Source organism: Lepisma saccharinum, chromosome 6 (genome assembly GCF_977018435.1).
Source record: "Lepisma saccharinum chromosome 6, izLepSacc3.1, whole genome shotgun sequence".
In the NCBI taxonomy this organism is placed as follows: Eukaryota; Metazoa; Arthropoda; class Insecta; order Zygentoma; family Lepismatidae; genus Lepisma; species Lepisma saccharinum.
This window is the reverse complement of record NC_139234.1, coordinates 53150905-53176239: the sequence shown is the minus strand read 5'-3', so window position 1 is coordinate 53176239 and position 25335 is coordinate 53150905. Positions and strand designations below refer to the sequence as shown.

The window sequence follows — 25335 nt, the reverse complement described above, 5'->3', positions numbered from 1 at the left end:
TGAAATAAATTACGCAGATATTTATAACCTGTGATATAAAGATATTTATAATTTAGACTATCTGTATTTCCATGTAATGGACTTTGTCTTTTTGAGTCTCTTGCAAAACTAAGCAATATTATAGTTTATTTTTGACGCCGTTGACACTTTCAAAAATTCTCAAAATGCTGAAAAAAATGTAGCTGTAGCGAAAATTTCGCTACAACTACAGGAATTTTGTAGCTTTGCTACCGCTACAATTATTTTAGCTAGCTACAGTAGCAACGCTACTTCCGACCACTGACCATGACCATATGAAGAATCCAGGGGAAGAACCTGATAAGTCCAATTTTATCAATTTTGTTGTTGCCAATGGAATTAAATAGCTCCATCAGCGTAGTTTTGTATGGTGTAACTGCATAGACAAAAAACTGTTAAGTTCTGAGAAATGTGAAAGTTTAAAAATTGTATACAGGAGAAAATTAGTGAGCCTTGAAAGTTTGAATTTGTTCTCTTGTGAAAACAGGAAAATGTGACTTATCAGGTTTTCTCCCTGGACTCTTCATATGTTAAATGACCATCAGTGTTTTTGTTGTGCGAGTTAAGGGATATTTCACACCGAAGCGACAAGCAACACTTGGAAGTGAACCTACAGTAATCAATTGAACTGTTCGAACAGAAGAGACATGACAAGCTGAACGTGTTGCTCTCACTGGCCCATTTTCTAAATACTGTGCATCATGTCGCCTCGTGCTCTTGTTTGCGCATGCGCAGTGAATATTTTGCTTTAGACTGAATGGGCTAGTTTTGCTTGCAGCTTCGGCGTGAATTCTCAATGTCACCTGTCGCTTTGGTGTGAATTCTCCCTAAGTCTGTAGTGACAAGCAACACAGTTGGAAACAAACCTTCAGAAATATATTGCAAGCTTTTGTACCAGACTGACACAACAAGCTCAATAGCATTCATCACGTTGTCTCACCCTGTTGATCATGCTTGCGCAGTGACTAGAGCGGCCCTATGTCCCTTGTTACTTCAGTCTGAAAGCTCCATAAAGCCGAGAACAAGAAATTTAAAAGTGGCTTCATGAACTTACATGCTAAGATCTGCAATCTAATTTTTCTGCAGAGTCCATTTGGAATATTTTCATCACCGATCTATGTGAAACAAGATGTGAATTCAAAATCCTTTGTATTCCTGGCATTTGCAGATTGATACATCTGATTGTATGGATTTGACCTATCGATCTTTTGCCACTTTCATAATCAGGATTGTTGTTGGCCCCCGTGGTAGAGTGGTAGCACATTGCGCTACAATGCCGGGGTTCCTGGATCCCAGCCTGGGCATGGATGTTTGTGAGTGTCCATTCATCACAATCTTCGCAAATTAGCCAAAAGTGGCACAAAAGGCGAAGTAAAATAAAGCAAATCAATAACAATCATAAACATTGCAAATTTTTAATCCTGGGGGAATGATATACATATATTCATTCTGCATATTTTCCTAAACAGTTCAACAACAGTTCCTTAATAGATAAATAAAACATTGCTTTTTCAGACATGTTAACTATTTTACCAGAAAACTCACCTGCAAAGGATAGTTCCATCCTTCAGTGTTTCATAGAAGTTCTCTTGATCACCGGATGTGTTAAGTGGTTCGTTTGTGATGATTTTGATCCATTCTAAACATTCAGCTGCAAGTTCTTCGCTGTATTTACTCTGGATCTGAAGTAATAAAAATTACATAATGTTACACAAGACAGGATATTACTAAAAGTAGAAGTTAGAATTGAATCTTAACTGCATTGCAATTGAGTTTATACTTGAGAAATCAATGGTACAAAGGACTTCCCTTCCAATAGAAGAGTAAAAAACATTCTGAAACTGGGAAATAATGCATAGAATATCAGTGTGTTTTCTAGACAATAAATTTTAGTGTTCATTCAAAAGTTTTAAGATCAAACATGCATCATCAGAAATTTTTGGAGTGGCGATCAGACTGTAAATCGAATAGTAGACAAAAAAGGAATTATTATTATTATTATATCTTTGAAGAGACGTTCTTAATGCATAGCTGTTAATTTTTTCACATTTCATACCTTTAATTAAAGGGATGAAACGTGATATTCTGTTTTTTTAAATCATTATTAATTTTTACACGTCTTGTTCAAGAAATATCTTTTAAAGTCATAGGAAAATTTTAATCATTAAGTTCGTTATGTGACTTCTCGCACAAAAATGTAATTTTGGGGATTTTGAAAATGTATGGAACAATTTATCGAGATTTTAGGTTTCTGAACTAATTGCCATTTTTCATTTGGTTAATCTGTTGGATATACTCATTAACTGATATTTTACTTATGTTATAGACTATCAAAATATATATATTTTTTTTTTTGATTTTTCTAATTTGAAATTAATTATGCCAAATTTCCAGGGGGAGGTTCACTCAACCAATTCCCATGGCATCAAAATTTGGTACTACAAAACCAAATTTACTTCACCATGGACTTTCCCAGACATATCAAGCGGATACATACATACATGGTTATTTACGGAAAAGTCGAATATTTTGTTTATACCCATGTAGTAATCGCAAAATCAATCCATTCATGGTAGAGTCGAAACTAAGCGTCAGAGAAACGTTATCGATAAAAGTTGTTGGTAAATGATCCCTACACATTGTGAAAGTTTGTAATATTGTGGCACGCTGCAGGTGTTTATATACTATGACCTTCGAGAACGAAGCAGGTATTTACAATTCAATATGCTGTAGGAGTCGTCCCGTGATGGTTGTTTGGTAGCAGTAGAATTCTTGCAATACACTATGTGCTGGCATTTTCACTACATTCTAGTTTAATTTGCAGAACGTGAGACAAAGGATAACTTGTCAGTTAAGAAGTGTGTGTGCGAGAGACATTCCTGTCTCCTTTCCATTAGACAGTTAACAAGCAAGTTTTTGTTACCTTTCAGCAGGGCACAAAGAGCTCTATATGCAAAGGCAAAAAAAAGCTGCTCGGCGCTTTGCCACTTGATCCTGCAGGGAAAGGGGCGTAGGAGTAGAAGCAACTTGTCTCGAAGCACTCTTGCTTTTATTTTTTTTTTCATCTCAAGAAAGAAATGTACCTCTGCTATGCAACAGATCCATGCTACGGTGACGTAAAGCGTTGCAGCAACAGTCTTCTCTCGCAAGAATTTCAGGATTTCCATGCACGTACCAGTTCAGTTTGTATTCAAAGTTAGAATCCGCTTCTCGGACCAGTTTTTGTGTCACGTAGTAGAATAAGTCCCTGGTGCGGCAGTGCAAAATGCAAGCGAAAACAGTCCATCAATATATTATGAGTTCGTTCCAGTATGAATGATAGTTGGATGAAATGAATGTAGGGGCATACTAAGCGAAAACCACGTCCAGGCTGGGACTCGAACCCGGAACATTGGGTGGATATTTTTTTTCAGATGCAGATAAAGCACGAATTTTGAAGTTCACCTTAATTTAATTAATCATTATCAAGTGATAAAATGAAAGTGCATTAGGAGTGATGGGCAATTTCCCCACCGAAACTTTTGGCATGTAGGGTTCAGAAAGCAAAATCGGAAATTCATTTTCAAATACTCAAAACTTTACCAAAATACAACAGGGAGACAATGCTGAGAGAATCTTATCTTCGGAGCTAGAATTTTGAAACGTTTGGAATTCCTGAAACTTGTGGTAAACATGTTTTGTTCTTGACATCACAGCCCGCATGCGACGGCAACCCTCCACTTTCACTTCTGTCGTCCTTTTTCCATCGTTGTTCCGGGTTCAGACTGAAAATATATTAATGACTTCACCAAATTTCCCTTTCCGACCTTTTCCTGCTGTTGGGTTAGGTTATAATCTCAGACCCCCGAAAAAGTTAAAAGTTGTAATTATGCCCCCTGGCATAAGTACAATCCCCGCTCCTTTCCTCAGCGGTTGGCTTAATATATGGGTTTAACATATATCGGGTCATGTTTGTACAGCCACGGACACTGCCGGCTTGTAATTAATACGTTGACTTTCAATGGAATCGTTACAAGCCGTCAGTGTCCGTGACTGTACATGTGAATTATGACTGTGTATAAGCATAGGACTGACTAGTTATGTGTGTAACCTCATCCTCTCGAAAGTTTTCCTGTCTACGGCCAAGGTGATTTCCAAATAGTCATATTACGGGTCGACCGTAGAAACATTCTTTCTTGTCGATAAATGTACAGTCACAGGCAATAAAAATATGACACCTAGATCCTGAAATACTCGCTTCCCTGCAAGGCGTTATTTGTGTTGACTAACTCTACGGCGATAAGCGGATTCTAATAGCAAATTTTGAATGGCAACTTTCACCGCCTCCGTAGAGTTAGGTAAAACACGACGCCTTGCAGGGAAGTGAGTGTTTCAGGATCTAGGTGTCCCATTTGTATTGTCGGTGACTGTACAACGAAAAGTACCAATGTAATGTGAGATTGGGTTCAATTTATTTCCATTAGTATGGCCATGTTGCAACAGACTTCATGCTACAAATGGTATGGATCACAAGAACTATAACAAAGACTGAACAATGTTACATTCGATTACATTTCTGATCCTCTAAGTAAAAAGAAGCCCTGGAAAGGTGCAGCGAGCGGTATTGAAACATTCCCAGTAACTACAACCGAACAATCAAAACATTATATAAATTATATATAACTATATGTTATATAGTTTCCAAGTGTGGCAAACGTTGGCAGCAGAGGGGGAAATTCCTCTAGTCTCCTTTTCAAATACTACCCGGCCTAGGAAGTTGCTCGTTTGAATGTATACCATTCTATCAAGTGCAATTCCGCCTTTGCATCTTTATGTATTCCTTAACTGAATAAAAACTATAAATTAGCAAATAATTATTCCGTTATTTTTTAGAATGTTTGTGCGATTCACTTTCTTACATAACGTGGTCGACCTCCGGGAGAAGTGGTTAGCTCAGCGCGCTAAGGCGACAGGTGTCCCGAGTTCGAGTCCAGGCCTGGGCATGGCTGTTCTTTGTAAATGTCCATCAATTTCATCACTCATCCTCATCGTCGTGATTACTTCGAAGTTGCAGATAAAAAATGTATCGGTAAACCTCGTTGGCATAATATTAGTAATGGTCATTATCCTTTCCCTAGGTCGATGAACATCTTGTTTTATAAAAACAGCTCATGTTAGCATCAAGGGAGCACTTTCATCCTGCCATCGTCCTTACTCTCACCTTAGCTCCCAAAGGAATGCGAACCGAGGCTGTGACAAATGCATTCTTCGCGTGCTAGATTGATTACGTCAAGGAAAAATTCCACAGTATATCTTGACAATATTGTTCTCGCCGGCCAAATCTTTGCATGGAGATCATGAGATAACGGGAACAATTAATATTCGTGAAATAACATTCAAGCGATTGATCACGTCTACTCAGCATTGTAAAAATATGTTAATTAAATTTCCTTGGTAGATTACACTTTAAAAATAAAACACCATACCACGCGTAATTTTTGCTTAATATGTTCGTCTTTCAAGTACCGAAAGCTCCAAATACACACAGACAACTGGTTAATTCTACGAAGAACAGGTGTCAAGCAGTAATTAAAGCCAAAGGATACGCATCAAAGCATTAGAACTGTCAGTCAATTTGCTCTGAATATACTTTTTTCTTTTATATTATTAAGTGTACGAATAAAAAAGTTGTACAAAAAATGGCATGTTTCTCTTTCAGTTTCATTTAATTTATTATTGTCATTGGTTATACAGAATTTGGGTAAGATTTTATGTTCCTAATGATATTAGTTATTGAATTATAAAGAAACAATTTCAAAAGAGTGTACTTCCTTTCAGATATTAAAGCATTTTCTTTGAAAATCCGTGTGTACGAATAAGAATGTTACATACTGTAATCGTGTGAGCTTTGTACCACTGATTTTTGATGTGCTAATTCGGATCACTCTAGACTGACTCAACCTCAGATTATTTTATACCTCACTATACCCTTCCTCGCCTTATTTCTACACTCTTCTGTTTCTTTTTAGTTGAAAAACTGAAAACTTTAATAATTTAATAATTAATTGAAATGTTAAAATATTATCGCTAAAACTACGCACGTGCTTCAAACGCATGTACGTACGATCATCAACTGCATATTTCAAGTGTTAAAACACTTGCAGCAGGTGATTCGATCCGTCTATGTTTTCTATTTGATTGGCTGAATAATCAACACTCATATGTAGTTAAAAGAATCATACGGGTAAAAGAGAACCTGGGTATCGAACGGCTTTGAAGAATTTGAATTCTTTCTTGGAACACCTGCGCCAGCACTTGAGGCAACATAAGTGTTGACGCCTACGACAAAGAACAATTCTGTGAAGAGTACATTCACGTGTTATCCGTCTTTATTCCTTTAAAAGAAGAAAGCCACGTAACTCGTGATGAAGCAAGGATATCTTTCATGTTCCAAGCCTATTTCCAAATATTTCGGATTGAGTATAATTGCGTCACCAACGGAATTAAGAATTAAAACCTTTTGTCCGTAGTTGGCTGTACTATTTTGTAAGATAAAAATGCAGAGATGGGTGATTGTTGCAGTAAATGTTTCTCCGGGTATTCTAACCCTTTTACATTGTTTTAAATATTTACCATCTTTTCCACCATGATTAAATTCCTGTACGTACATTAAGCAGTGAAGGGAAATGTTGGTTCCAATTTCTGTGCTGCCATGCAATAACTAATCAAGGCGGAAGTTATGCCAACTACTGTGTAACATTTACAAACTTCAACTTGTTAAGTTCTCATGAATTGAATCTGCGACATTTCGATTGGTAAACTGTTTAGGTCTTCTCAACTTCGTTATTGTACACTATAATTCATTGCAATTGTACAGCCAACGGCAATCGTAATAGTAGGCAAATTGTCCATCACTAATTTCATTCTTTTCTTATTCTACTTTCTGTGTTGTTTTAAAATGTGAACTTCTGTTGATGTGAAGCAGATGTTGTCCCTTGCTTATTGACGTTTTTATTTCAATTTATGATCATCACATTATGGAAAACAGACTGAATGAAAATGGTGATGGGACAATTCGCATACTATTTATTTTGCCTTTGGGTGTACATTCGAATCATAGTAATGAAAGAGAAGATTTCCTTTAAAAAAGCCAACACGTTATGATACACATTTTTGTCTAACAGGACATTTCGCCACTGACTCAAGTTCCATTTGTATATGGCCATGGGCGTCCACAGAATTTTTTCCAGGGACGGGGATAGAGGCAAGCAATGAATGTTTTCTAAGGAGGACAAGCAGGGCTTGTTCTTTAAACGATTTTTCATGCAGTCTTAAATGTAATTACCAGTCTTTTAATTAACGCAAATTATGGTGACTTAACTGATATTACATATGTGAAATTTATCATTTTAGGTTGACCTTAATTTTCCAGAGTAGGAGCAACCGGACGCCAAACATTCGGGAGATTCCAAATGGTCGTATTTAAAAGTGATTAGCTTTCGATGTTTTCTGTACTAAACGTCAGAAATTTCTTGAAAGTAGCAGGTTATATTCCAAAAATGCATAAATAATAATCATTTGAGGAGGAAATAGGGTGCAGAATTCGAGATTTTCACAGCGTCGGTAAATTTCAAACATTTTTCGACCCGTACGTCGTGATTTTAAAAATTTCCCGTCCCGCACATCCCTAGTTTTACACTATATTAACTTCATTTTACTAGAAGCACTATTAAAATTAATCAAATTTCATTCCCACTGTAAACCCATAGTGCCTGTGTCTACCTATTCTTTTTGACAAACAAGACGGACGAGACCCAAAAAAAAAACTGACACGTTCCACGTGCAGCTTAGAGCCGGAACCGGAAAAATGTTCAACACTTTCCCCATCCTTTAACAGATTGCCACCATATGTTTTAGGAATCAGCTCCCCTTCAGTCTATTCTTACTTTCATACTTTGGTCTTCCCTACATGGAAGCGTGTTCACTTTTCCTGAGTGTTATTTGTTCGCTCCTCTTGAGGACAAGTTAACTGATTAGAAGCAGCTTCCAGTGGTTTTTCTTTTCGCGATGTCTAGGAATATGATTAATCCCCTTTCACGACATTTCAACCACAATATCATGAAAATATAGCAGTTAGATGTGAGTATCTGGGGGCAGCATGGAAAATTAACGTTCCACTGGAATTCAGACCTATTTCGGCAACAAGTTTTCCGAAAATGATCGATTATCATACTGATATTCTAAATTGTGTGAAAATTAGATGTATATTTAGAATCTCTCCTAGATTATTCAGGGAAATCTTTCTGTGAACTGCATTCCTCGTTGTCTAGAAAATAGATTTATAGCGCCATGAATCTGTTAGAAATGCCTTTGAAACAGCAATACCTCTATTCTTTGTGGTCAGCGAGTGGAGATTCATGTTGAATAAGATTGCACTCTCCTCCGAACAGCGTATTGAAGATACTCGCGATATCCAGCTACACCAGTAGCAGGGTGAGTCACAACACCAGCCACGGAGATAAGACTACATTTTCAACTGTCTACAAGGAGAATGTTAAAACTAACTATACTTTACGTTGGCAACATCTACCGAAAAATATCTATCTTTTGTCGCTCTGAGAACAGCAGGGAAAAGTATTTAATAGCACACGTGCCTATTATTTTGTAACAGATTTTGTGAGGATAAAGCATGTCATCCAAGATGCAGTCAGTTTGAAAAATTGCAAATTTGTATAACTTTTCACTAAAAAAAGTCGACTACTTACTCCAAGGTTTACAACGTTCGTCGAGGTATTTTCTTTCATCGTGGAATATATTTGACCGGGAAATCATGTATTTTTCAAGAGAAATATCTCACCGACGCAAAAGTGCCATTGCTTTCATTTGCTTGCCCTACTACAACCGGATGCTGCGTACGTTTGATGACGTAAGCCCCTGTCAGTGTTTCAACCCCCCTCTTTTTTTTACTATGCTTGCCTAACGTAACCTAATCTTATCGGAAATGGTTCGTGGGGCTATCCGTGAATGGTTTGTGGGGCTATACGTCAGCTACTCGTGCATAATGTACAATTTCCACCGGTGACGAACACGATAGTAGGTATTTTTCGGTGCAGAAGGTTGAAACACTGCATACCCACAACGTGAGTCAAGATGTGCCCGCCGTATCGTGTGTTCCGGAAGCGAAAAAAGGAATAAAAAAAAGCACTCAGAATGTGAAAAATTGAGTTTGGTTTCGTGTAAAAAGCATAATGGCACCTTGAACTATGTTCCGCAATACACAATTGGTAAGTACGAACCATGCGAAACACAAAATATCCGATTTTAATGTGTCTCCGATCTATGAAACTGGTACCTAAAAGCCGATCTATGAAACTGGTACCAAAAAGTCGAACGCATTTCTTCCCTCACTTAATTCCTCGCGTAAAAATGAATCTTAAATAGCCGGGAAGTGTCCATCCATACTTCAATCGAAATCAAATTAGATTTAAAGATATTTCTATATTTACTCAAAAATATAAACTTTTCCAATACACAATAAAACCCTCTTATATCAATGAAGTAGCATTAGCACATTTCAACACAAGTAAAATAGCGTGGAAGAACTAATCGAGTGCTACACATTCATGATCATAAACAATGCGAGGCTCACTACACTTCACGCTCAAAGTAAAGTAGCCTAGAGTTAGAGGTTTTTTTTTTTTTTTTAAATCGAATGGTAGCGCTATGAAATATGGAGATACGATGTCTCAGATTAGATAAACGTAGAAATATTGTAGATAAAAGAGCCTACATCCTTGTAGTCTGGCTGTTCGAAGGGGTCCTTCAAAAAGTGGCCGACTGTAGCTTGATTCGTTTTGGAGATATAATGATGTTTACTATTTTTGGCAGGGTGTTGTTGCTAATATCCGGGTTAACAATATTTATGGCTGGGGTTGGTGCTTGTATTTGTAGTAACTATAGCTTTTAGACTCTTTCGAGAATCGAAAATTGAAGGTAGACTACATAATTTACTACGAGCCGGGCGGGGCTGTATATATATTTGGCTACATAACAGATTACAAGAATTGCGTTAATCGCCTTGTTGATTTGCACCCAACCACGTCCGCAATATGTAGATGACTGTATAAAATCTATCACTCTTTTGTGAATGTCTGAACCACAACTTCGGTAAAAGTGAAAATTCGTTTAAATATGCGTAATTTTCCGCAGTTCGGAATATCGGTGTAGTACTTCGAAACTAGGATTTTTTTTAGAGGAACTGTTGAAGAAATAAGTCTAAAAGCCAACGCAGCCAAGGAAAAACTGGGCAATCTACATATTAGGACTATCTCACATTCACACACACGCGCGCGCGCATTTCTAAGGAGAGAACAGGGAGCTTGGAAAAGTTAAGGAGATGACTACAGTACACAAATCCAAATTTTTAGAGGTGTTGTTACCAATCAAAGCGACGATCGCTGTAATTTTTCATCCAGCATTCTTGCCTCCGGACAGACATTTGCCAAACCAGTTCTGCGTGCATGGATTGTTTCGAGGCGCATGCTTGAGCACTTTATAAGAAATGTGGCTCGGACTTTGGGCATCAACCTTTTGAAGGTCACCAACTGTCGCTAAGCGAATCCACTTTCATTTTCAACGGACTTGTGTCGTACGTAACGTTAATTACTATAATTAGTCGTTTGTTGACTACATTTCCTTACATTTACAAATTACTATTTACTAATTATGCTTGGCACCGGCCACCGGTATTTTCAATATCAATATTTTCGCTTGTTATATTTCTTTCCCTGCTTCGTAGTATACTTGTGACATATTTTCTTTTTCTGTCAATATGATCCACTATGCCCAGCCATCGAGGTGGAGGATGTTTGCTTGAGCCTTGGGACCAGCTTGGGGGATGATCCATCATGGGCGTCCGGAAAGGGGGGGCAAGGGGGGCCGTGGCCCACCCTGGAAAATGAAAGTCAACCAAAAATTATGTATTTCACACATATAATTTCATTTTAGCCACAATAATGTGTGTTAATTATTGCATGAACACCATAAATTCAAATTTAAGCAATGTCTTTTTAGGGAACAACAATATTTTTGGAGAAAATGTGCCTTGTTTGCCCTCCCCCCTGGGAAAAAACCTTCCTTGCCCCTCCCTGGAAAAAATCCTGCGGACGTCCATGTGATCCATGTTTTAACATAGGAACACTCAGACAGCTGGGGGGATGATTTGCGCAATTCTTCCTGGAGGGGATACCATCCCCACGTTTCCCTCTCCACTGACTAGCGTTATTCAAAATTTCAACATGTTACTGTTTCTTATTTCCTTACGGCGATTTCTCAAACCAACCGACAATGAGAAGTGTATTGTGTTGCAATTACAAACACGTGAGAATGAGTGTGAAATGTGCTCGCACATACTTCGGGCTTATCTACAGACGGATATAAAACTTTGTTTTGTTTTGGAAAAATCAGCAGTGCTCAAAGAATCGAATGACGAAGTCGTTACAGGAAAGAACACCTCCGGAGTACTTTTAATCACCAGTAACACAAAGAACATTCTTTCCCGACACTCGATTTAATAACATAACCCCGCAACGCAAAGCAAGTAGCAAATGCCATATTCCGTGCTGTTGTAGTGTAAACTTTACAAGTATTGCGCTCAGGGATTTGGTACCGCCAGGATCTGAGAAACAATACAGTCGAGTGCAATAGAAAATCCAAAAATCACGAAATAAACAGGACTTTTCACTCTGACGTAGCATGCAGTGTGCGACGTGCTGCCTCGGTTGAAACCTAGAGACAAATCTTAGGTACTCTGACTGGAGTGACGATTACCTAAGATTAAAAAGTGAAGTGATTTCCTGCATTTGAGGCTTTATGAAACTGTTTTAAAGCACGGAACACACAATTACAGCTTGCTGACTTCTTGCAAAACTGAACTGACACAGATGCGATTATACGATGGTGTTAAGGGTACGAATGCATTGGCTCAAGTACTTCCACTTCTTTACAAAACTCTCTGACCAACGTGACGTCATCTCCCATCAACCAATACCCTGACCGACCAATCTGAATGGATCTATCTTGGTTATATCTGTCAACATGATAGTCTGTTTTGTATGCTGGGTATAAACAACCACCTGTAAAGCTGTAGTAAGTCCAATAAAAATTTCTTGAGTTGATAGTCTGTTTATGAGAACGATGCTGCCATCTGTTGTTCAAGTGAAGTTATTTCTCTGGTCACCGGACATATTATCTATAAGGGATTCATTAATTACACTGGGGAACAGTGAAATTGCGGCACAGTGTTTGAGAGCTAATTTAGGGCAATTTCATGCTGCTGAATAATGATATAATAATATATTTCCTGAATTGGCTCTAATTTATGAAATAAATGCAACTAAACCAAAATGGCGGAAACATAAGACATACATATAAATGAACTTCCAACAACAATTTAATATTTCCTTTTGTGATTACAATCATTATTATAAAAATAAATTTATATAGGCCTATGATCATAATAATTAAGAAAATATGTACACAATGAAGTAACAAACTATGTGAAACGTTTTCAATAAGATTTCCTGCTGTATTGCTTTTTAGGACAATCCCTCTGTAAGCTCCAACAGTAGTCGGCCATCACGTGGCGATCCCACCGTCCCTGGTACCTTTCTTCCATTATCCTTATATCCTGATGGAACCTTTCTCCCCGTTCTTCACTAAAATCACGAACGTTCTCAGGGAATCTGTCAATGTGGCTATGTAGAAAATGTATCTTCATAGTCATATTAGCTCCCAATTTCTCAAAATTTTTCAACATATTTCCAACTATATCGGGGTACTTTTCTGCTCTGTGATTCCCCAAAAGGTTTTTGACAACGGACACAAAGCTCAGTCAGGCCTCAGATTCGATGTAAGAGATGTAAGTTGTAAAATTGGCATCATTTATGAATGTACGAATTTGTGGCGGTCCGTCCAAGATTCCTGCCTTCAATGTTTCAATACTTAGTCCTGGAAAAGTGTGGCATATATATTTGAAACAATCACCACTTGTATCTAAGGCCTTGACAAACTGTTTTATCAACCCAAGTTTAATATGCAGTGGCGGAAGGATGATTTTGTCCCTATCTATCAGCGGTTCGTGAATGATATTAGCTTTTCCCACTAATATTTTCCCTTGGGTGCCAAACTTTTATCGTCCAATGCTTTTCTCTAGCACGACTATCCCACAAACATAGGAAACAGGGATTCTTTGTGTACCCACTTTGCTGTCCTGTTACCATCTTCAAATCCACACACACGAGCCACTTATGTTCAGCATATTCAATTTTTTTCTAAAACCATTTTTATGTTTTGGTATTCTTCCTTAAGGTTTGTTGAGTGTCCGATATATTGCCTAGCAATGCTTCATAAGTTGCCTAGCAACAATTTACAAATAAATAAATAAGTTTCTTATGGGAATTTCAGCCCATTATCAAATTTTGATATTACCTAGAAAAGCATAGTAATTTTACCTCCTACATTTTCCATGGCGTGTTTATTTTTATAACTGGAGTCAATTCAACTGAACCAATCATACAATTGGCAATCACAGCTGTTTTGTGTGCTGAAACTGTTATTAAACTTTATGCCGCAAAATAAAATCTTTTTTTTTTGTTCCCCAGTGTTATTTGACTACCAGAAAAGTTTCTTATATCGATGATTTGAGACAGCACAATTACTATTATAACACCTGCAAAACACTTGCAATACTGCCGAATCGTGTACGATATGAATATACGAGGTGTACATATTGAAATATAATAAAACCTTGTTTACATCCTGTGTGTATAAAAGTAGTATTTTGATATTTACAACTACCACCATTCCAAATAACGGAATGGGTGGCGCCGATAAGAACCATACGGGCCCCGCTTTACGGGAGTGGGGTGGGGTGGGGGGGGGAGCTTCGAGTTGAAAGTCCTTTCGTACCACAATCATTAAGGAACTTTCGTTCTAACCATTGGTGATTTTGTGTATTTAGAACATTAAAAGTGACAAAAGTATTTACATAACGCTGATCAGCTCTGCAAATGAGCCCTGAAGCATACATATATTGTCACATCTGAACGGAATCCAATAATTACATTGCAAAATAGTTTAGCAAACAATGCCACCGAGCACTCTTCCTTATAAAGCAAGTACATGTGCAAATCCACAGGTGTGGGATTGAACTTCTGCCAATGTCGCTGTTTAAGGCTAAGAGTGACAGTTTCGCACCAGGTGTGCATTTATTTGAATATCGTCGGAATGGGCACTGCCACAACAAAGAAATAAAAAAAAACTGAACAAGAAAGAGTATGAATTTCTTCCCATATTGCACGTGGAAGTTTTTTTTAAAATTGATTAATAAGCTAGATACGATGTTTGAAAAATATGATGAATAAGAATTTTCAGGATGCCATTTATTTCTTATGGAGAAAAAACCGCAAGAACTCAAAGTTACGGCTAGTCAAATGGAAGTTTCGGCCTTTCCGCCTGCCAATCAAATATTTAACATGTTCTCTTTCCGTTCATGTATTTTTCTGTGCCATCCGAAGTTTGATAGTCCCAGAGAACAAGTAAAATAAAATTAACAATAGTTCATGGCTACATAAGTCTCAAACCATTGCTAATATCTAGCGAAAGCAAACACGAAGATTCACGTGAATGCTCTAGAAGGAATTCAAAGCATATGTTATCAGATTTTGGAATATCATAGCATTTTTTCGAAAGGAGATTAAAATTAGAGAGCAGCTGCCTTGTCTGTTCTCATCAGCCACGAGTTCATTTTTCTTTTTACATCTATTAACTTAAGGCAGAAACGAAAAGTAAAATAGCCACGATTCAAAAATAATAAAATGACCGCCAGAGAGGAACAAAATTCTGCATTCGAGACTGAATATGAACCGTCACTAGCGGAACATCCTCATTATACTCTTCTTGAAAGAAAGAAAATAAAAACCTCACCCAGCATGCATTCTATTCTTTTCACTACAGTAGATACCAAATTATACATAATATCTTGAAAATTTAGGGAAGGCTCCAATGGATGTCGTGCATGTTCATGCATCTGCATGCTATTGTACCGACGTCACTGCAGATGCACGGATGTACGTGCTTGTTAATACGTGACTTCCTTCAGTTTGTCTGAGCAGATTTGTAAGTACAAGGTGCCCCAAGGTCACGTGGTGAGCACGAGTTCGTGTTCTCTTATTTAAACCGAAGGATTGTTTGCAGTCTTTTGTGAAGGAGTTGCTAATCCGAAGCCAATGGGTATGAGTCATGAGCAAAAAATTATAAACATAGGGTAGTTTCGAGTACTGCACGTCGAAAAGCGTGCTAGGAGGAGTCAAATAGATTAAACCAAAATAATTCAAGATATTATTTAAAATTGTTTGCATTTACGATGACCAATGCCCATGCCTATATCGTTGTACGTAGGTTGGAAATTTGATAGTGGCAACACTGCTGTATATACGCCATGAAACGGAACCGGTGCTTCTCACACCACATGTTAGTTTGCCTAACCTACCTCCCAGTAAATGGACTCTTCCTTCCAACACTAGGCGCATGCGCAGTGACGAGAGGAATAGAGTATCGTTGGTGGCGGTTTAAAGTTCTGTAGTCAGAACCCCACTAATGTGAAAGTTTGGTGATTCTCGCCGTACCTCCAGGACAGACCATCAATGCGCAGTATTACTGTTCATTTTTGGAACATAACCCGCGACCTGCGTTGCGTAATAATAGGAGACATTTTCTGCCGAATCCTCCCATCATTTTGCAGGACAATGCTCGGGCGCATGTAGAGCAACCTGTTGCTACAGAAATACTACGACGTCCACATCGCTGGCAACGGTTGTACACAATGCTGGTGACTACATCGAAAGGCTGTAAACGTTTCACAGAGGTATCTCTTTTGTATCATTTGAGAATAAATAGTTGCCACTATTAAATTTCCAACCCACGTATGTGCCTATGAAAGCCTAATCTTTATCACATTATGCGGGAGGAGAATTCCATACCATTCGGTACGGGAAGAAATATCTTTAGTTTTGAGCTTGATCAAGCTGATGTTAAGCTTACTACTTCGTAAAATTCTATGGTTTGGTCCACTTCCTCTTAACAGGCTAGTTTACCTTAGTGCGAACATTATCACCGCTCAAGATGCAATTTTGTCCGTTGTACCCAATTCTCATATACGACAGTTCTCAGGAGGATGTTTGTTCGAGATTTGAGGAGGAAATACACAGGTGCGAGATGGGGAATGATTTAGGCAAGTTTTATTGGTTTTGGAGGGGGGGGGCGTTTACAGGGCAACGCCAAAATTATTCACTTCTCATTCCTGTGTCTATGTTGACGAAGAATCACTATGGAAATAGAACGGCTCTAACGTTCGAATTTCAACTAGTACGCTACCCGCACGCATTCATCACAGTGCCGCAAATTTGGACATCCTGAACAGTGTATAACTATTGCAAAATGCCACCATATGTACATGGGTTATTTGGTACGTAATAAAGAAACACGCGGTCATCAAGAATCAATATCCAGTAGCCTTGCCATGCATAAAGAGTGGAGAGCAGCGATAGTGTAAAGACTGGTGGTAGGAGTTCATCCCATGAAAACAGGCTACTCCTGGCTCTTCCTCCTTTCCCCTACTAATATTAATATTGTGCCTTGAAGGATGATCACGGATAGTATTTTCCTGCCGCCTTTTGTGCGAGGAATCCCGGGTTCGGTTCCCAATGCGAGCATTCAAAATTCTTATGATCCTGCATCGTAAGGACAATTTGGGGGCTGGTTGAGTAGGCAACAACTTTCAATGCTCTACAAGAGCATCGGAAATCCACTAAGCAGTCCTCAACTACCCCCAAAGGGTTACTATTCCATGGAGTTTGGTTAAACCTTTTCATTCATTCTTTCCCTTTGCCCACCGAAGTACGTAGGTAATCAATGCACAGTGGCGTGCAAGCCTGGCCTCCAAGATGGAGTAACAGTAATGCTCTCACCTTGTAATCAAGGGGTCCCGGTCCGAGCCAGTGGCGGACCTAGAAGTTACAGTTGGAAGGGGCGATTTTCAGTCGGGTACCTCACCTCAACTAGAATCAATTGTAACCTACACTTGCCCTGTTTTATGTAAACAATGTATAGTACTGTGAACAGGAACCAAGCTGATTTCATATTCTATAGATTATTCTTTTGCAAAAATAGAATGCCACATTGTATGTTCTTATCGTAATTACTTCCATTCCTACAGTAAACTGAACGATAAGGAGTAAAGTGAATAAACAAAGAAAACAAAAACCTATTATCGAAGGTTCCCGGGCCCGATCACCTTTGGAGAAATCTAGCACAGTGGTTAGGATTCAAATTTAAACTGTAGGTCTATTTCCGATTAGCCTATGATGAGCATCATAGGCTAATCGGAACTTACATCACAAATATTCTCAAGCCTGTTAAGCAAAGACAATATTTTGAGCCTTTAAAAATATTAGGCATACTAATATATCCAAACACCTGGCAGTGGGAGGGGCGATCGCCCCTATCGCCCTCCCCGTGGATCCGCGGCCGCATTGCACAATGATTCGTATCCCTCTTTAAACCGTAGTTCCAGTTCCGATTAGCCTATCTGACCACAAAGTGGAATTAAAACAAACCTCGGCTAGCAAACAGTGCTAATTATTATAAATAAAAAGTAATTCCAAAATTTGTGCCTGTAACATTACAATAATTAAGCGTCGACGATCTATTTATGTTATTATACGTTACATTTCTATCCTTTCTTAATCGTTAACTATGAAGATGAATTGTGATGACACCAAAGCACATGCCTTTACCCGCGATTAGCCAAAAATGATAGAGCGACGTAAAATAACGTTAACATTGTTTTATCAGTGATATCCACGTCACGGAAACCGATAGGCAATATACTAACAACTATTTTGAGGCAAAATTATGAATTCTTTAAAATGTATATTCATACATTATTATTTATTCCTGAAACCGAACGTTTTCCAAGGAGTGCAACGTACTTCAAAAGTCCTTTCCAAGGTCAGTGCCTATTATGGCTTCTACAGGACTGTTAGTGGGGCACGGTCTCATGACTCAACAAAAGTTCTTCCACGGCAACAGTACAGCTATATTTGGCAAGCATGTTTCGAACTTGAATATATATTTCACCTTCAAATTACAATACGCATAAATCACTCAGCAAACACGACAACCTTCTGCAGTGACGTGATGGCAGTAGCTACTCTGAACGTCGAAGGATTGTTTTCACATGAATCAGGTCGACTGGTATGTTTCGTCAGCTTCTGTCAAGAGATAAAAGTTTGGAATAATGTCAGGCGGCTGATCGATGACTCACGATATAATCTTGCAACTTTGCCCGCGATATTTTCCTCAGTATTGTTTCTGCAAGGTTGAAATTATGCAACAATATAGACGAAAGAATTATCTATATACTGATAAATATCAAAGTATTCACTGATTCAGAAATTACTCGGGAGATATGATTGAATTGAATATCCGAATTAATTGCAACATCAGCGACATATAAATTAAAATTCCCAGAAAAATCGGCAGAATAACAAAAATCAACTTCTGAGAGTCCCGATAAATACCCAAAATACCAGAAAATATTAGAAAAATCAACAACTCCCTGACACTGTATATTTTAAGGGAAATTAACCAAAATTACAGAGGTGAAAATGTTACGCGAGAAAAAAATCACTTCTAATACAATAAGGTAAACTGAATTTAAATGGAAAAACTACAAGCAAGTAGTGATAAATATAAGATTGGTTGAGCTGTATTTCAGTCATGGATTTTTTTGTACCGAATGGAAGTTCACCTTCCAGGATTGTTGATGCTGTGCAATGTAGGTATCTAACGCTTACTTTTTATTCATGGAAATCACTTACGAGAAAGTTCTCACGTCGCACGGCAATGGGAAATTTTGCAGACCGTACAAATTGTATAAGCAGTGCTAGAGCTAAAAATGTCGAAGAGAAAATGTCAAAAGTTTCTCACGTTAGGCAGACCAGAAATGACTGAGAACCAAAAAAAATAATTATGCAGGCAGTAGAACAGTAATAATGCTGGGCAATGTCTGGTATTCCCCTTCACTTCAAAGAAAATATGTGCAAAAATAGTAACGATTTGTTAAAGGGTGCAAGGTCACGTAAACCTGCTACGGTAACATGTGCTTGAGAAGAGAAAATGAGAAATATATTAATTGGAGTTAAATTGTAGTACTATCTGGACTTCGTTGGCTGAAATCAGCGATCAAATACACATTCGAAAATACATATTGCAAAAAGATAATGTATTTTACATTATTTACTATGATTACTTAGCGAATAGATAACAACGTGCAAGGGCAAATAGTGTTGTGTTTTATCAAGGAATTGAAATTTCGAGTGAGTTGAAAGCAGTGTGGTAAGCTTTGCTTATTCCTGAAAAAAATCTTCGATGGAGAGGCAAAAAAAAAGGCTTTTGGTAATGTTTATGTCGCATAATTCTCAGACGGGCAAATCGAGAATGGACCTACAGTTTATTTCAGATCCAAAAAAAAAAAAAAACCTGTGCATGTGTTTTCACCAGATATCCGGGATTCCTTGATTACAAGGCACCGCATTAACCACTACGCTATCAGAGAGACTAGTGAGAGATATTCAAAGGGGCATGAAGTACACGTTTAAACCAGATAAGGGAGATACAGTCCTGTAATTGAAAATCTACCAGGGCTCCCTCGAAGCGTAGTGGTAACGTAGTCACCTTGTAATCAAGGGCATAGTGATTGGGGTCCCACTTTAAACAATAGGTCAAATCCCGATTAATCCACCTGTGCACAAAGTGGACTTTCTTTCCCTGACCACAAAAACAACGATGGGCAGATTCATAAATATTGACTAAAGCGAACTAATTTCCGCAAGGAAAGCTTACATTGTTGACTTCCTGCCACATTTTAATGATACCCCTTTCACAGAGGGTGTAAAAATGTGAGGAAGTCTATTGCCCATGCAACAGCCCAGCGAGTCTCATAAAGGGGAAAATGGAATAATATCAATTGCCCGTCCTCTATACCTGGATTCCCAGGAATTATGAGGGAATTTCTGCAGTTCACTGACCATAAGATTGACTCACGATGCATGATAAGAGAGATGCGATTTTGGTATGCAATTATCGCCGAAGAAAAATTTGCAACCACAATACCTTTAAAAGTAACAGAAATTATACTGTTCAGTTATATACTTACTTTATATATGTTGTCGGTATATAACCCAAAGGGCGATTATATTACATTTAATATTGATATTTGTCCTTTGTACAGTCACGGACACTTCTGGTTTGTAACACCACCATTGACTGTAAATAGAATTATTACAACCCATAAGTGTCCGTGACTGTACATATAGACAGTGTGTCTGCGTGGGAAGAGGTTTCGGCCGGCGTGCGTTGGTGGCAAAGCTCTCTTTGAAAACAAAAAGCGTCAGAACCAGGAAAAAAAATAATTACTAAGAAAAAAGCCATAACCCTTGGGCCGTATTTTTCCATTATATATAATTCTTGACCACACCACTTATTGAGTTTTAGTTTAAAGTCCAATTTATGCACAGATAGGCTAATCTGGACTGGACCTACAGTTTTAAAGTGGGATCCACTCCTGCACACATACCCAAAACAGATTAGACTAATAGTTAATCAGGGGTGTTTGGGGTTAGGCAAGTGACTGAATATGATTCCATTCTCGCAAATATGTAATAATTATTATAGCTACAATTATGATATTAAAATATGCAAGTTCGAACCTGCAATACAAAGTGGTTTTACGATTGTGTAGTGGTTATTCCTGTCAGAGCACGAAAGAATTGATGTTTTAGGTTCACTTTATGGCACAGATAGGCTAATCGGGACTGGACCTACAGTTTAAAGTGGGATCCGAACCACTGTACAATGTGCCTCCACCAGGTATCGAACACGGGACCCCTTGATTACGACGTTACCAGTACGCCATCGGGGAGGCCACACTCCGAGCACGAGCACTATTAAAAATTCAACTACCGAAATATGTAAATGTATCACTTCAGAAAATTTCTCACGAAGATATTTAATTTACTCGCGAGAAATTTTCAAGTTTATGTCTAATTTATCTAATTTTTCATGGAAAAATTTCCGTCTATCTGAGCTTCAATCAGACAATGCGAGTGTACTTTTTTTCGTTGCAGGAATTTAATCTTTTTACAGCATCGTTTCTCAACCTATGGAGCGCGACTCACTGCTGGGTCCCGGAAGGGCGTTTGATGGGTCGCGAAGTCAGACTCGAAAATTTATTTAGTATGTCTCTCCAATTTCAGCATTGGTATTTATTTAAACTAGAGTAAATTAGTCTTTTTAAGATACACATTTACTATTTCTAGAATGAAGTATGTGTAATTTGTTTAAGCAAGCGTAAAAGAGGGCACCTTAAAGTACTCTATGTTAGCAAAAATATGATTATAAACTGGGCGCACACTCCTTCCAGTAATTCTGCCGACGCCCATGCATATGGGTCCCATGAAGTGTAATATCCTTTAAGGTGGGTCCCGGACCCAAAAATGTTGAGAACCACTGTTTTACAGTGTAAATAGTGGTGCTTCATGTATTTTGGCAACTGTATTTCTCTCTTCGGAAAAATCTACGCAAGCGACATTTGTGCTGTAATTCTGCCGACGCCCATGCATATGGGTCCCATGAAGTGTAATATCCTTTAAGGTGGGTCCCGGACCCAAAAATGTTGAGAACCACTGTTTTACAGTGTAAATAGTGGTGCTTCATGTATTTTGTCAACTGTATTTCTCTCTTCGGAAAAATCTACGCAAGCGACATTTGTCCTGCTTCTCCTTAGTGCACGCTATACTGCAGTTCATAATCACGAATATTTATCGTAGCTGTTTATAAGCTGTAGAATATTTTAACTGGATAGAAAGTAATTCTTAAAGAAAAGTACATTCACTAAACGTGGCTAGTCGAAACTGTCGATTCATTCACTCCAGAACGGAAAAACTACTAAATTTCGCGCCAGGTATGCATTTATATCGATGTCGTCGGAATGGACACTGCTACTGAAAAACAAAACATCTGCATAAGAGAGTATGAACTTCTCCCCATGTTGCAAGTGAAAGGCGGGGGGGGGGGGGGGGGCAGTATCGGGTCCTCGCGTCTGCCTGGACATTTAAACTGTATCTCGTGCCCTTAAAGGGTAGCTGATACCGTTAAATTTACAGAAGTGTATTTATTTGTCTACGGGAAAAATCTATTCAATAACGAAACCTTCTTCCAATGGTATTCCAACGTATTACAGAAATACTGAACATTCAAGTTACTACGAAGATCTAGTTTTTGTAATGCATGGATAGCGTCACACGTTATGTAACTTTCCAAAAATCTGTAAGAACGTAAACTTCAACTGTCAAAGAAAGAAACTGAAATGTACGTGTGTGATAATATGCACGCGACTGAAACATTAACTGACTTGGGATTGAAGTTACGAATCTGATGTCGAACCGCCATTCCCAGAATTTAGATTAAATAGCATCATTGCTTTGTAATCCTTTAATACATTTGGTGGAAATCCTCCGATATTATACAGAAGCAATCCCACACCCCTCTCCACGCACTCACATTTTCAAAGCATTGTTTGTTTGAGTTTTTTAGTCCGCTTTGTGCATAGATAGGCTAATCGGGACTGGACCTACAGTTTAGGGGGATCCGAACCACTATGTGCCTTCACCGGGTATCGTTCTATGTATTATTCAATCGATCCAAAGGTAGTTTCTCATAAGTTTAATTGCGTTTAAGTTGTAATACAAACGTGTACAATTTTTCTGATTTTGTTATGGGCTATGAAACTTATCCCGGTGAAAAATGTAATAAAAAAATCTTAATTTTTTCTGTGAACGTTATTGACAAAGACGCAACTAAAATCACGTATTTTGGGGGAAGGGGGAAATACATATCGATACGGTATAATACGGGGTCAAGTGGATCTCTGATTAGGACAGATGAACATGAAACGACACTGGCGATGGAGACATTTGGGTAGCCCGATTCATGCTGCAACATGTAATACCTACTTAAGAAATGCACAACTAGCTCGTGCTATGGTTGGTTGGTTGAATTGGTGTTTTAAGTCCACTTTATGCACATTAAGGCTAATCGGGACTGGACCTACGGTTTAAAGTGGGATCCGAACCACTGTGCCATGTGCCTCCACCGGGTATCGAACCCGGGACCTAGCTCGTGCTATGCATTACAAAGTTGGTAAATTTCCTCTCAAAATACCTATTTAATAATTTGGCGGTTCTTATTGTAGAATTGCCCCAGGAAATTGCTAGCAAAGCTGAGAAGAAAGTATTGTACAGTTACGGACACTTCTGTGCAGAAACAACCCTACTGGCTTTGAATAAGGCCTTTGCAACCCAGAAGTTGGAGTTGTTCTTTCTAATAAATAAAAACTGTTGTGACCCATTCATAAAAACTTTATGTGGAAGTTTTAAATCAATGTACTACAACATCCACGAAATTATTATAGCATACGTAATTTGGCTTGCCAACCCTCCCGGAATAGCCGGGAGTCTCACGGAATCGAACTCACCCTCCCGGTCAATTTTGATATCTCCCAGTATGACGAGATTTAGTATTATATATATTTTTCATTATTCTTGTATTTTCATTTGGTATGCATTTGTCGAGCGAAGAAATTTGTTATTGCAAACCAAACAATTAAACTTCGCAATGTTGTTAAAGATCGTGAATAATAAGTCATTATAAATAAATGATAGGGGGAGAAATATGAAGTTTAAACACATTGTTGCGCCAAAGCGTCTACACAAAAGCTGCAGAAATCAAAAACAAAGGCATTGCAGCGTTAAAATTCTCAAGACTTCTTTATGACTTCAAATACATTTTTTAAAAAATTTAAATACATTTATGGAATTTCATTTTGAAGAATTTTGTCATAGTATTACGGCTTCAGAAGAGTCTCTGTAGTATACCTATTGATTCTGTATTGTTTACTTACAAATTGTGGTTGATCGGTTGTTTTTAAAAGTTGATTCAATTTTGTATTCACAGTAGCAATACCATAAACGGGTAACAGCAGTTGATATTAAGGAAGTAAGTCTCCCGGAACATTTTAATCTGAAGGGTTTGAAGCCTGTAAAGAAATCTACCGGAATTTTATTCCTTAAAGTTGGCAAGCTTATACATAATTGATATTCAAATACTTTATCATAACTTTTAATTCAATTCGACGTAAAAAGAAGGGACTGGCGTATTATTTCAAACATGTTCAATCACAGCGTGGTTTATGTTCCCAGTTATTCACTTCATATTTAATATAAACTAAAAAACAACAAAACTTTGTGCGCACTATCTACAACAAACACTTGAAATGTGACCTGAAAAACCCCGCCCACTTCTTATCGTATCTGGGGTAGAACGCATACTGGGGCCTACTGAAATCGATAGAATACCCCAGGATCAGCTGTGATAGGAATGACAACATACGGAAGTGGATGCTACAAGTCCCTTACCTTTCTCTGGGCTTCTGCTGCAAATCCTGATTTTGTAGCTCTGTTGGTAGCCATGTCCTGTTCCTTTCAGCGTCTGCTGTACAACCAAATGCAAGATTTCACACCACTCACTTTTACCGCTCACAGTCAACTGGCTTTCTGTGTTTGTTGAAGGAGATATTGAATTTTCCTACCAAACGTTCGTTGTGACGTAACTACGTTCTCGCACGCGATTGGTTGGAAATGATGTCATGCCGCGAAGAACCCTTCGAGGCGTTCGAGGCCTGCTGTGAAGGTATTACGATGGCTTTTGCTTTTCAAAACCCTTCCTCTTTCAATCGAAGGATACCGGCCAGGCAGGTGTCTTTTTTCTCTCTTTCAAACCGACCGGCGATGATCTCACCAGCAGAAGACCGTTGAAGGAACTAAAGATGACGGTTGGCCAATGATTCCCTAGCGACTTCACAATGGGGTCAAGGTCACACAATTATTTTATCGGATACCTGCACTTTTTCATGAGTGCAGCGGCTAAAGCAATGCATAAATTACAACTTACCTCTACGTTTCAATTAACGTGCGCTGCCTATTTGGATGAGTGGTAATTAAATTAGTGATTCCGTTCCGTTGCTGTGGAATTTTTATTGCTTTTTCCATTTACTAATTTTGAATTCACTTTATTTTTCTATTTGGTAGGTAGATTATTTCCACGTGCTTCTTTTGCTTCATTATCGGTTTCTGCCCTTGTTCATACAGAACGTGCAAC

The 25335-nt window shown here is 38.3% G+C and overlaps 1 protein-coding gene across 1 annotated transcript in view; it reads right to left on the bottom strand.

Moving 5' to 3' along the window:
- Positions 1-24751, bottom strand: part of Chd64 (transgelin calponin-3) — a 29365-nt gene extending 4614 nt beyond the window's left edge. The window contains exons 1-2 of the mRNA XM_083123917.1: positions 24594-24751; positions 1564-1700 (exon numbers count right to left, since the gene is read on the bottom strand). Coding sequence (XP_082980043.1) covers positions 1564-1700; positions 24594-24647 — 191 coding nt within the window. The 5' untranslated portion in view covers positions 24648-24751. The remainder of the gene's footprint in view (positions 1-1563; positions 1701-24593) is intronic.
- Between the last annotated feature and the right edge of the window lie 584 nt (positions 24752-25335).